Source organism: Oncorhynchus masou, unplaced genomic scaffold (assembly GCF_036934945.1).
Source record: "Oncorhynchus masou masou isolate Uvic2021 unplaced genomic scaffold, UVic_Omas_1.1 unplaced_scaffold_1208, whole genome shotgun sequence".
Taxonomy (NCBI): Eukaryota; Metazoa; Chordata; class Actinopteri; order Salmoniformes; family Salmonidae; genus Oncorhynchus; species Oncorhynchus masou.
In genome coordinates, this window is record NW_027001867.1 from 65,434 (window position 1) to 80,028 (window position 14,595).

A 14,595-nucleotide genomic window follows, 5' to 3' on the forward strand; every position below is an offset into this window, starting at 1 on the left:
GCCTCCGTCCCCTGCGATGCGATGGTACAGTCCCATAGTGACGGCATCGCTGAGGCCGACTGAGACTTGTTTTGCTACATTGTTGACGTTCTTGGTCAACATTTTTACATTGTTTTGAGTTTTAGGAATACAGCATTAGCAATCTTTTTTTGTTGTTGTCACTGTCTGATTCCTCACCAACCCTCTACGATTTTACCGCGCATCGAGCAAACTCTCCTGGAATCAGCCACCATGAAGTGGATGTTCAAAGAGGATCATTCCCTGGGTAAAGGGGGTTACTTGTTTCATAACAGGCAGATAACACAATTGTCAAAATAGGAACAAATATGTATCTCCTCTGTATTCTTCTTTTTTTAAATGGCATTTGCTGATTATGATTGGCTACTTTTCTGCACTAACATCAGCTGACTGTAGTGGCCTCGCCGCTCAGATGTTGTTGAGTCCTTTGGCTACAAAATAACACTACGAAGTTAATCTAAATTGTATGTCGACGTCACTTAAGACATTAGTCACATATTGCTAATGGATTGGTTGTTTTACTGGTTAAATGTGCTATGCGTTTTCAATTTGAATCACCTCGATTCCGGACATGTCGTTCCTATTGACATGACAACTGATATGATCGTGATATTGAAAGTAAATATATCATGTCAATTAGAACTAGGCCTATTCTGTTCTAACAAACAGTTGTCAAAATGTTGTCTCAATCCTTTGCTCCTGACGCATGGCATATCCCCTGAACATTGGGGTATTATTGTGATAACATTACAACGATATATGGCTGAAATATTCTTACGTAACATGGCAAAAATTATTTATATATTTTAACAAAAGTCTATTCCAGAGTTTTCTTTTCCCTTTTGTTACATAATTTGGATATAGGCCACACCTGTATGGCTTATGTGTTAGATTGACACATAGAGAAGTAGCCTAGGGGAAATATTGACATATTTAGCCCAGTGAATTGGCAGCTTTTGCTAGTGATTACCCAGAGTGCATCTGGTGTCCAACAGCTGCTGCTGATGCCTGTGGATCTCGGTCAGGCAACGTCATGTGACCTCTTGTCAAATGTTGATCCTCCTGTCACAGCCACCCAAGGGATTGAGTTCCAAATGGAACCCTATTCCCTATATAGTGCACTACTTTTGACCAGAGCCTTGGTTAAAAGTAGTGCACTACGCAAGGAATGGGGGGGGGGGGGGGGGCATTTTGGGACACAACCCTGCTCTTTGGTGAACTGAGTAGGTCAGGGGGGCAACCCTCCGGCCTATTCTACTAATCTAAGTGGCTCTTAAGGTTCTTGATTAGCTGAATCAGCTGGTTTAGAGTAAAGGCTGGAGCATAACGCCTCCCCTCCCGGTAGCTAGGAGGGGTTGAAACATGTTGTATTACAGTGTAACACCCTTCACAACATCTCTCAATCCATCTCTTCTTCTCAACAGAACATCGGTGTATAGAGTCGGCCAAAATACGCAGCAAGTACCCAGATAGGGTTCCGGTGAGTGAGACGGGTTTTCACCGGGTGTTGGATGTGTTGTTGTACCTTTTATTCTGACAGGGAGTCATGCTGAGACCAATGCCTCTTTTACAGATGAAAATAAACACATCAATATGAAATGCAAAACAGATATATAACGAAAACACTATAATAGAAACTAAGCACAAAGGCTCCTCAAATCAGTCTGAATTGCCCGAGAGGCACATTATTTCAGGTAAGGTACAGAAAATGATTTACCGAACTCTGTAGGGACCGAAGGAATGTCCATTTAGCCCTGAGCCCTGCTATGCTAACTCCTATGTCTGATGGTTATTAATGATATTAGGTACAGCGGGATTTTGTTGTTAAAATAACTTTATAGAAGTGTTTCACGCATCGTTATAACATATTTATTACAATGTAACAGTGATTTTTTTTAATGCCTGTCTCATCAGGCTGTAATGGTTGCACATCGGTCCCCAATTCAAATGTTTAAGAAGCCAGTTGTAAAGGCCCTGGGTGTAGCTGGTGTAGAGAGTCAGGCGCAGGACAGCAGATATGAGTAACCAATGTACTTTACTCAAAAAAGGCAAATATACAAAGTGACATCACGACCCCACAAAGACGGACCGAATCACAATAAACAATCACTCACAAACAAAACATGGGGGAACAGAGGGTTAAATAATAAACAAGTCATTGGTTGAGTAAAGCCAGGTGTGATTTAAGACAAAGACAGAACAAATGGAAAATGAAAAGTGGATCGGCGGTGGCTCGAAGGCCGGCCGAACAAGGAGAGGGACCGACTTTTGAGGAAGTCGTGACACAAGTGGACCCCAAACCGATCCAAATGTAGCATAGCATCGGTCAGAAAACATTAGGAATCGCCGGTTCACATTAATTTAAAACTTTTTGCATCATATTATATTATTTCTATCTTCTGAAAATGCAGCTCATCATTCGTGTCAAATTGCATGTACAGAGCCTTCAGAAGGTATTCATACCCCTTGATTTATTCCACGTTTTCTTGTTACAGCTTGAATTCAAAATGGAAAGAATATATTTTTTTAAATCTCACCCATCTACACACCGTAATGACAAAGTGAAAACGTGTTTTTAAATTTAATTTAAAGGAAATAAAGACATGCAGTGCCTTCAGACCCCTGGACTGAGATCATTGCACACCTGGATTGTACAATATTTGCCCATTTATTCTTTCAAAATTCTTCAAGCTCTGTCAAATTGGTTGTTGATCATCGCCAGACAACCATTTTTCTTTTGCCATTTTCAGGATGATTTTGTCAAAACTGTACCTCAACTACGCACGTCCTCCCCCCCTCACGTTCCCTCTCCTCCTGGTAAGCAACCCCCCCCCCCCTCCCCAGTGTCTAGTGGAAAGCAGCCCCACCAGTGTAGATTTGGCCTTGTGTTTTAGGTTATTATCCTGCTGAATGGTGAATTCATCTCCCAGTATCTAGTGGAAAGCAACCCCCCCAGTATCTAGTGGAAAGCAACCCCCCCCAGTGTCTAGTGGAAAGCAACCCCCCCCCCCCCAGTATCTAGTGGAAAGCAACCCCCCCCAGTATCTAGTGGAAAGCAACCCCCCCAGTATCTAGTGGAAAGCAACCCCCCCCAGTATCTAGTGGAAAGCAACCCCCCCAGTATCTAGTGGAAAGCAACCCCCCTCCCCAGTGTCTAGTGGAAAGCAGCCCCCCAGTGTAGATTTGGCCTTGTGTTTTAGGTTATTATCCTGCTGAATGGTGAATTCATCTCCCAGTATCTAGTGGAAAGCAACCCCCCAGTGTCTAGTGGAAAGCAACCCCCCCCCCCCCCCCCCAGTATCTAGTGGAAAGCAACCCCCCCAGTATCTAGTGGAAAGCACCCCCCCCCAGTATCTAGTGGAAAGCAACCCCCCCAGTATCTAGTGGAAAGCAACCCCCCCAGTATCTAGTGGAAAGCAACCCCCCTCCCCAGTGTCTAGTGGAAAGCAGCCCCCAGTGTAGATTTGGCCTTGTGTTTTAGGTTATTATCCTGCTGAAAGGTGAATTCATCTCCCAGTATCTAGTGGAAAGCAACCCCCCCAGTGTCTAGTGGAAAGCAACCCCCCCCCCCCCCCCCCCCAGTATCTAGTGGAAAGCAACCCCCCAGTGTCTAGTGGAAAGCAACCCCCCCCCCCCCCCCAGTATCTAGTGGAAAGCAACCCCCCCCAGTATCTAGTGGAAAGCACCCCCCCCCCCCCCAGTGTCTAGTAAGCAGTCTGAACCAGGTTGTCCTCTAGGATTTTGCCTGTGCTTAGCTCCATCTGTTTCTTTTTATCCTGAATAGCTCCCTAGTCCTTAAGGATGACAAGCAAACATGATGCAGCCACCACTATGCTTGTAACTATGGAGAGTGGTACTCAGTAGTGTGTTGTATTGGATTCGCTCCAAACATAACCATTTGTAATCAGGACAAATAGTAAGTGGCTTTGGCACAGGTTTTGCAGTATTAGTTTAGCACCTTGTTGCAAACAGGATGCATGTTTTGGAATATTTTGTATTCTGTACAAGACTTCCTTCTTTTCATTCTATCAATTAGGTTAGTATTGTGGAGTAACTACAATGTTGTTGATCCCATCCTCAGTTTTCTCCTATCACAGCCATTAAACTCCGTAGCAGTTTTAAAGTCCCTATTGGCCTCGTGTTGAAATCCCTGGGAAATGTATTTCCTCTCCAGCAACTGCATTAGGAAGGACGCCTGTATATTTGTAGTGAATGTATTTCTGTAGTGACTGTATCTCTGTAGTGACTGTATCTCTGTAGTGACTGTATCTCTGTAGTGACTGTATCTCTGTAGTGACTGTATCTCTGTATCTCTGTAGTGACTGTATTTCTGTAGTGACTGTATCTCTGTATCTCTGTAGTGACTGTATCTCTGTAGTGACTGTATCTCTGTAGTGACTGTATTTCTGTAGTGACTGTATCTCTGTAGTGACTGTATCTCTGTAGTGACTGTATCTCTGTATCTCTGTAGTGACTGTATCTCTGTAGTGACTGTATCTCTGTATCTCTGTAGTGACTGTATCTCTGTAGTGACTGTATCTCTGTAGTGACTGTATCTCTGTAGTGACTGTATCTCTGTAGTGACTGTATCTCTGTATCTCTGTAGTGACTGTATCTCTGTAGTGACTGTATCTCTGTAGTGACTGTATCTCTGTAGTGACTGTATCTCTGTAGTGACTGTATCTATGTAGTGACTGTATCTCTGTATCTCTGGGTGTATTGATACACCATCTAATGTGTTATTGATAACTTCACCATGCTCAACGGGATATTCAATAGTCTGATTTAAAAAAAAAAAATGTTTTTACACCCATCTACCAATAGGTGCCCTTCTTTGTTAGGTATTGGAAAACATCCCTGGTCTTTGTAGTTGGATCTGTGTTTCAAATCCACTGCTCTACTGAGGGACCGTACAGATACTTGTATGTGTGGGGTACAGAGATGAGGTAGTCATTCAAATATCATGTTAAACACTATTATTGCACACAGTGAGTCCATGCAACTGATTATGTGACTTGTTAAACCCATTGTTCCTCCTGAACCTTATTTAGGCGAGCCAGTAAAGGGGTTGAATACTTATCGACTCAAGCCATTTCAGCTTTAATTATTTAAAAATACGTTTCGACAACATACGTTCTTGGAGTCCCTGTATCTAGATCCATATGGTTCCTCTATGGTGTTGGAGTCCCTGTATCTAGATATATATGGTTCCTCTATGGTGTTGGAGTCCCTGTATCTAGATATATATGGTTCCTCTATGGTGTTGGAGTCCCTGTATCTAGATATATATGGTTCCTCTATGGTGTTGGAGTCCCTGTATCTAGATATATATGGTTCCTCTATGGTGTTGGAGTCCCTGTATCTAGATATATATGGTTCCTCTATGGTGTTGGAGTCCCTGTATCTAGATGTATATGGTTCCTCAATGGTGTTGGAGTCCCTGTATCTAGATGTATATGGTTCCTCAATGGTGTTGGAGTCCCTGTATCTAGATGTATATGGTTCCTCTATGGTGTTGGAGTCCCTGTATCTAGATATATATGGTTCCTCTATGGTGTTGGAGTCCCTGTATCTAGATATATATGGTTCCTCTATGGTGTTGGAGTCCCTGTATCTAGATCCATATGGTTCCTCTATGGTGTTGGAGTCCCTGTATCTAGATGTATATGGTTCCTCTATGGTGTTGGAGTCCCTGTATCTAGATCCATATGGTTCCTCTATGGTGTTGGAGTCCCTGTATCTAGATATATATGGTTCCTCTATGGTGTTGGTGTCCCTGTATCTAGATATATATGGTTCCTCTATGGTGTTGGAGTCCCTGTATCTAGATATATATGGTTCCTCTATGGTGTTGGAGTCCCTGTATCTAGATATATATGGTTCCTCTATGGTGTTGGAGTCCCTGTATCTAGATATATATGGTTCCTCTATGGTGTTGGAGTCCCTGTATCTAGATGTATATGGTTCCTCAATGGTGTTGGAGTCCCTGTATCTAGATGTATATGGTTCCTCAATGGTGTTGGAGTCCCTGTATCTAGATGTATATGGTTCCTCTATGGTGTTGGAGTCCCTGTATCTAGATATATATGGTTCCTCTATGGTGTTGGAGTCCCTGTATCTAGATATATATGGTTCCTCTATGGTGTTGGAGTCCCTGTATCTAGATCCATATGGTTCCTCTATGGTGTTGGAGTCCCTGTATCTAGATGTATATGGTTCCTCTATGGTGTTGGAGTCCCTGTATCTAGATCCATATGGTTCCTCTATGGTGTTGGAGTCCCTGTATCTAGATCCATATGGTTCCTCTATGGTGTTGGAGTCCCTGTATCTAGATATATATGGTTCCTCTATGGTGTTGGAGTCCCTGTATCTAGATATATATGGTTCCTCTATGGTGTTGGAGTCCCTGTATCTAGATATATATGGTTCCTCTATGGTGTTGGAGTCCCTGTATCTAGATATATATGGTTCCTCTATGGTGTTGGAGTCCCTGTATCTAGATATATATGGTTCCTCTATGGTGTTGGAGTCCCTGTATCTAGATATATATGGTTCCTCTATGGTGTTGGAGTCCCTGTATCTAGATATATATGGTTCCTCTATGGTGTTGGAGTCCCTGTATCTAGATATATATGGTTCCTCTATGGTGTTGGAGTCCCTGTATCTAGATGTGTATGGTTCCTCTATGGTGTTGGAGTCCCTGTATCTAGATCCATATGGTTCCTCTATGGTGTTGGAGTCCCTGTATCTAGATATATATGGTTCCTCTATGGTGTTGGAGTCCCTGTATCTAGATGTGTATCGAATCGTCTTGAAAGGGAAAGATGCACATCCCTACGCTGTCATATCTTTCAATTCAGTCAATCTTTATTGTTCCAGGAGGGCAATTTACGTGAACACTTACAAACATCCAATATGACATGACTCTGTGTTGTCTGTTTTGTAGGTGATCGTGGAGAAGGTGTCTGGGTCTCAGATTGTGGACATCGACAAGAGGAAGTATTTGGTCCCCTCTGACATCACGGTGGCCCAGTTCATGTGGATCATCAGGAAACGCATCCAGCTGCCCTCGGAGAAGGCCATCTTCCTCTTCGTCGATAAGACCGTGCCTCAGTCCAGGTCGGGACTCTAAGCACTCAGAAATGGCACCTTAGAAAACGATATTTCCCCAAGTTAAATAGATAAAACACTGCTTTTAGCCACTGATGTTGTCAGACACTGACCATACAGCACAAATATACTGGAGGCTAGGTTTTACCAGGTTAACCAGGGACAGGAGGTATAGATATAGACACACTGGTGGGTTAACCAGGGACATGAGTTATAGATATAGACACACTGGTGGGTTAACCAGGTTAACCAGGGACAGGAGGTATAGATATAGACACACTGGTGGGTTAACCAGGTTAACCAGGGACAGGAGGTATAGATATAGACACACTGGTGGGTTAACCAGGTTAACTAGGGACATGAGTTATAGATATAGACACGCTGGTGGGTTAACCAGGGACAGGAGGTATAGATATAGACACACTGGTGGGTTAACCAGGTTAACTAGGGACATGAGGTATAGATATAGACACACTGGTGGGTTTACCAGGTTAACCAGGGACAGGAGGTATAGATATAGACACACTGGTGGGTTAACCAGGTTAACTAGGGACATGAGTTATAGATATAGACACACTGGTGGGTTAACCAGGTTAACCAGGGACAGGAGGTATAGATATAGACAAACTGGTGGGTTAACCAGGTTAACCAGGGACAGGAGGTATAGATATAGACACACTGGTGGGTTAACCAGGTTAACCAGGGACAGGAGGTATAGATATAGACACACTGGTGGGTTAACCAGGTTAACTAGGGACATGAGGTATAGATATAGACATGCTGGTGGGTTAACCAGGGACAGGAGGTATAGATATAGACACACTGGTGGGTTAACCAGGGACAGGAGGTATAGATATAGACACACTGGTGGGTTAACCAGGTTAACTAGGGACATGAGTTATAGATATAGACACACTGGTGGGTTAACCAGGTTAACTAGGGACAGGAGGTATAGATATAGACACACTGGTGGGTTAACCAGGTTAACCAGGGACAGGAGGTATAGATATAGACACACTGGTGGGTTAACCAGGTTAACCAGGGACAGGAGGTATAGATATAGACACGCTGGTGGGTTAACCAGGGACATTAGTTATAGATATAGACACACTGGTGGGTTAACCAGGTTAACCAGGGACAGGAGGTATAGATATAGACACGCTGGTGGGTTAACCAGGTTAACCAGGGACAGGAGGTATAGATATAGACACGCTGGTGGGTTAACCAGAGACATGAGGTATAGATATAGACACACTGGTGGGTTAACCAGGTTAACCAGGGACAGGAGGTATAGATATAGACACACTGGTGGGTTAACCAGGTTAACTAGGGACATGAGGTATAGATATAGTCAGGCTGGTGGGTTAACCAGGTTAACTAGGGACATGAGGTATAGATATAGACACACTGGTGGGTTAACCAGGTTAACCAGGGACAGGAGGTATAGATATAGACACGCTGGTGGGTTAACCAGGTTAACTAGGGTCATGAGTTATAGATATAGACACACTGGTGGGTTAACCAGGTTAACCAGGGACATGAGGTATAGATATAGACACGCTGGTGGGTTAAGCAGGTTAACTAGGGACATGAGTTATAGATATAGACACACTGGTGGGTTAACCAGGTTAACCAGGGACATGAGGTATAGATATAGACACGCTGGTGGGTTAACCAGGTTAACTAGGGACATGAGTTATAGATATAGACACACTGGTGGGTTAACCAGGTTAACCAGGGACATGAGGTATAGATATAGACACGCTGGTGGGTTAACTAGGGACAGGAGGTATAGATATAGACACACTGGTGGGTTAACCAGGTTAACTAGGGACATGAGTTATAGATATAGACACACTGGTGGGTTAACCTGGGACATGAGGTATAGATATAGACACTCTGGTGGGTTAACCAGGTTAACTAGGGACAGGAGGTATAGATATAGACACACTGGTGGGTTAACTAGGGACATGAGGTATAGATATAGACAAGCTGCTCTAAAGGACCCGCTCCTCGTGGGTTCATAGTTTGACCTCTTCCTCAATAAGACACAGCATCCAGGTCCTGGTCTGAACCCACGGATACTAGTGGCTGCTGGGTTGGGTCCTGGTCTGAACCCACGGATACTAGTGGCTGCTGGGTTGGGTCCTGGTCTGAACCCATGGATACTAGTGGCTGCTGGGTTGGGTCCTGGTCTGAACCCACGGATACTAGTGGCTGCTGGGTTGGGTCCTGGTCTGAACCCACGGATACTAGTGGCTGCTGGGTTGGGTCCTGGTCTGAACCCACGGATACTAGTGGCTGCTGGGTTGGGTCCTGGTCTGAACCCACGGATACTAGTGGCTGCTGGGTTGGGTCCTGGTCTGAGCCCATGGATACTAGTGGCTGCTGGGTTGGGTCCTGGTCTGAACCCACGGATACTAGTGGCTGCTGGGTTGGGTCCTGGTCTGAACCCAAGGATACTAGTGGCTGCTGGGTTGGGTCCTGGTCTGAACCCACGGATACTAGTGGCTGCTGGGTTGGGTCCTGGTCTGAACCCACGGATACTAGTGGCTGCTGGGTTGGGTCCTGGTCTGAACCCACGGATACTAGTGGCTGCTGGGTTGGGTCCTGGTCTGAACCCACGGATACTAGTGGCTGCTGGGTTGGGTCCTGGTCTGAACCCACGGATACTAGTGGCTGCTGGGTTGGGTCCTGGTCTGAACCCACGGATACTAGTGGCTGCTGGGTTGGGTCCTGGTCTGAACCCACGGATACTAGTGGCTGCTGGGTTGGGTCCTGGTCTGAACCCACGGATACTAGTGGCTGCTGGGTTGGGTCCTGGTCTGAACCCACGGATACTAGTGGCTGCTGGGTTGGGTCTTGGTCTGAACCCATGGATACTAGTGGCTGCTGGGTTGGGTCCTGGTCTGAGCCCACGGATACTAGTGGCTGCTGGGTTGGGTCCTGGTCTGAACCCACGGATACTAGTGGCTGCTGGGTTGGGTCCTGGTCTGAACCCACGGATACTAGCGTCTGCTGGGTTGGGTCCTGGTCTGAACCCACGGATACTAGTGGCTGCTGGGTTGGGTCCAGGTCTGAACCCACGGATACTAGTGGCTGCTGGGTTGGGTCCTGGTCTGAGCCCACGGATACTAGTGGCTGCTGGGTTGGGTCCTGGTCTGAACCCACGGATACTAGTGGCTGCTGGGTTGGGTCCTGGTCTGAACCCACGGATACTAGTGGCTGCTGGGTTGGGTCCTGGTCTGAACCCACGGATACTCGTGGCTGCTGGGTTGGGTCCTGGTCTGAACCCACGGATACTAGTGGCTGCTGGGTTGGGTCCTGGTCTGAACCCACGGATACTAGTGGCTGCTGGGTTGGGTCCTGGTCTGAACCCACGGATACTAGTGGCTGCTGGGTTGGGTCCTGGTCTGAACCCACGGATACTAGTGGCTGCTGGGTTGGGTCCTGGTCTGAGCCCACGGATACTAGTGGCTGCTGGGTTGGGTCCTGGTCTGAGCCCACGGATACTAGTGGCTGCTGGGTTGGGTCCTGGTCTGAGCCCACGGATACTAGTGGCTGCTGGGTTGGGTCCTGGTCTGAACCCACGGATACTAGTGGCTGCTGGGTTGGGTCCTGGTCTGAACCCATGGATACTAGTGGCTGCTGGGTTGGGTCCTGGTCTGAACCCACGGATACTAGTGGCTGCTGGGTTGGGTCCTGGTCTGAGCCCACGGATACTAGTGGCTGCTGGGTTGGGTCCTGGTCTGAACCCACGGATACTAGTGGCTGCTGGGTTGGGTCCTGGTCTGAACCCACGGATACTAGTGGCTGCTGGGTTGGGTCCTGGTCTGAACCCACGGATACTAGTGGCTGCTGGGTTGGGTCCTGGTCTGAACCCACGGATACTAGTGGCTGCTGGGTTGGGTCCTGGTCTGAACCCATGGATACTAGTGGCTGCTGGGTTGGGTCCTGGTCTGAACCCACGGATACTAGTGGCTGCTGGGTTGGGTCCTGGTCTGAGCCCACGGATACTAGTGGCTGCTGGGTTAGAACTGGCTTGCTGCTCCCACAGGATATCCTTTAGTTTGAGTTATACACAAATCCAGAGCATTCGGAAAGTATTCAGACCCCTTGACCTTTTTCACAGTTTGTTACGTTTACAGCCTTATTCCAAAATTGATAAAATTGTTTTTTCCTCTTCAAGCTACACACAATACCCCATAATGACATCACAATACCCCATAATGACATCACAATACCCCATAATGACATCACAATACCCCATAATGACATCACAATACCCCATAATGATATCACAATACCCCATAATGACATCACAATACCCCAAAATGACATCACAATACACCATAATGACATCACAATACCCCATAATGACATCACACTACCCCATAATGACGTCACAATACCCCATAATGACGTCACAATACCCCATAATGACATCACAATACCCCACAATGACATCACAATACCCCACAATGACATCACAATACCCCATAATGACATCACAATAACCCATAATGACATCACAATACCCCATAATGACATCACAATACCCCATAATGACATCACACTACCCCATAATGACATCACAATACCCCATAATGACGTCACAATACCCCACAATGACATCACAATACCCCATAATGATATCACAATACCCCATAATGACATCACAATACCCCAAAATGACATCACAATACACCATAATGACATCACAATACCCCATAATGACATCACACTACCCCATAATGACATCACAATACCCCATAATGACGTCACAATACCCCATAATGACATCACAATACCCCACAATGACATCACAATACCCCACAATGACATCACAATACCCCATAATGACATCACAATAACCCATAATGACATCACAATACCCCATAATGACATCACAATACCCCATAATGACATCACACTACCCCATAATGACATCACAATACCCCATAATGACGTCACAATACCCCACAATGACATCACAATACCCCACAATGACATCACAATACCCCATAATGACATCACAATACCCCATAATGACATCACAATACCCCACAATGACAAAGCTAAAAGGTTTTGCTAGAAATTTTTGCAAATGTTTCTTTTTTTAAAGTATTTCCCTAAGTATTCAGCCCCTTTACTCAGTACTTGTTGAAGCACCTTTGGCAGAGATTACAGCATCGAGTCTTCTTGGGTTTGACTCTACAAACTTGGCACACCCGTATTTGGTGAGTTTCTCCCATTCCTCTCTATAGATCCTCTTAAGCTCTGTCAGGTTGGATGGGGAGCATCGCTGCACAGGTATTTTCAGGTCTCTCCAGAGGTGTTCGATCGGGTTCAAGACCAGGCTCTGGCTGGGCCACTCAAGGACATTCAGAGACCTGTCCCAAAGCTACTCCGGCTTTGTCTTGGCTGTGTGCTAAGGGTCGTTGTCCCATTGAAAGGTGAACCTTCAGCCCAGTCTGAGGTCTTGAGTGTTCTGGAGAAATGTTTCATCAAGGATCACTCTGTACTTTGCTCCGTTCATCTTTGCCTCAATCATGACTCGTCTCCTAGTCACTGGCATTGAAAAACATCCACACAGCATACCATAAAGGCCTGATTGGTGGAGTGCTGCAGAGATCATTGTCCTTCCACTCTGACATTCACTGTCAACTGTAGGACCTTATATAGACAGGTGTGTACCTTTCCAAATCATGTCCAATCAATTGAATTTACCACAGTTGGACTCCAATCAAGTTGTAGAAACATCTCAAGGATGATTAAGGTAACCAGGATGCACCTGAGCTCAGTTTGGAGTTTCATAGTAAAGGATCTGAATACTTATGTAAATACGTTTTCATACATTTCTTAAAACCTGTTTTTACTTGGTGGTATTGTGGGATTTACTTGGTGGTATTGTGATGTCGTTATGGGGTATTGTGATGTCATTATGGGGTATTGTGATGTCGTTATGGGGTATAGTGATGTCATTCTGGGGTATTGTGATGTCATTATGGGGTATTGTGTGTAGATTGATGAGTATTTTTTTTATTTTATTTAATCCATGTTAGAATAAGACTGTAACAAAATGTGTAAAAAGTGAAGGGGTCTGAAATCTTTGGTAATGCGTTGTAAAAGAAGTGTTTGTTGTGACCTCCCGTTGCAGCATCACCATGGGACAGCTGTACGAGAAGGAGAAGGACGAGGACGGGTTTTTATACGTGGCGTACAGCGGAGAGAACACCTTCGGTGTCTAGACCCGCCGTCGTCGTGGTCATCATAAGCCTTACTTACGACAGAATACACCACCCACCACCCCTGGGAGAAGCCCTGGGAAACCCCAGAGAAAAGAAGTGAAATAAATAGATGAAGAGAGTGATCAGTTGAGTGAGAACCATCATGATGTGTGTCACCAGTCTGTCTAATCTATTCCTGCACATGTTTTGTATCGATGCTGTACACATTCATTTATTAATATGTTTATTATTATTATTATTATTATGATGATGTTATGTATAGTGATACAAATTGGACTGTTTTGGTTTTGTCTGACGTTTTGTGCTTTACATTAGTTTAGGTGCTTTTGAGTTTGTTTGTTTTTTCATTCGTGAAATAATATTTTTGGTTTTGTTTTTGAAGTTTCACTTTTAGTTTGGCTTTTATCCTTGAAGATTTATATTTCAAATAATTTTAACTATTTGAACGGTAAGGTAGCTGGATAACCTAACCAATAAAAAATGTGAATGATCCTTGTGTTTTTATTGACCTATACCAGGGCTCTTCCTCTTCGGTCCTGGAGAACAACTGTTCTGATCCAGCCCTAAAGTAACACACTGTTATTAAACAGGTTAAACAAGTTCAATAAAGGTTCAATAAAATAAATAACACACACTGTTATTACAGCATTATACCAGTTCATAAAGTAACAGACTGTTATTACAGCGTTATACCAGTTCATAAAGTAACAGACTGTTATTACAGCATTATACCAGTTCATAGAGTAACAGACTGTTATTACAGCATTATACCAGTTCATAAAGTAACAGACTGTTAATACAGCATTATACCAGTTCATAAAGTAGCAGACTGTTATTACAGCGTTATACCAGTTCATAAAGTAACAGACTGTTATTACAGCATTATACCAGTTCATAAAGTAACAGACTGTTATTACAGCGTTATACCAGTTCATAAAGTAACAGACTGTTATTACAGCATTATACCAGTTCATAAAGTAACACACAGACTGTTATTACAGCATTATACCAGTTCATAAAGTAACAGACTGTTATTACAGCATTATACCAGTTCATAAAGTAACACACAGACTGTTATTACAGCATTATACCAGTTCATAAAGTAACAGACTGTTATTACAGCATTATACCAGTTCATAAAGTAACACACTGTTATTACAGCATTATACCAGTTCATAAAGTAACAGACTGTTATTACAGCATTATACCAGTTCAT

General features: G+C 44.4%; 1 protein-coding gene across 1 annotated transcript; it reads left to right on the forward strand.

Moving 5' to 3' along the window:
- Window positions 1-13,870, forward strand: LOC135529911 (gamma-aminobutyric acid receptor-associated protein-like 2). Its single transcript, XM_064958317.1, has 4 exons — window positions 1-265; window positions 1,443-1,498; window positions 6,965-7,137; window positions 13,289-13,870. The coding sequence occupies exons 1-4, from the start codon at window positions 232-234 to the stop codon at window positions 13,377-13,379; spliced, it is 354 nt and encodes a 117-aa protein (XP_064814389.1). The 5' UTR covers window positions 1-231; the 3' UTR covers window positions 13,380-13,870.
- Window positions 13,871-14,595: the final 725 nt, after the last annotated feature.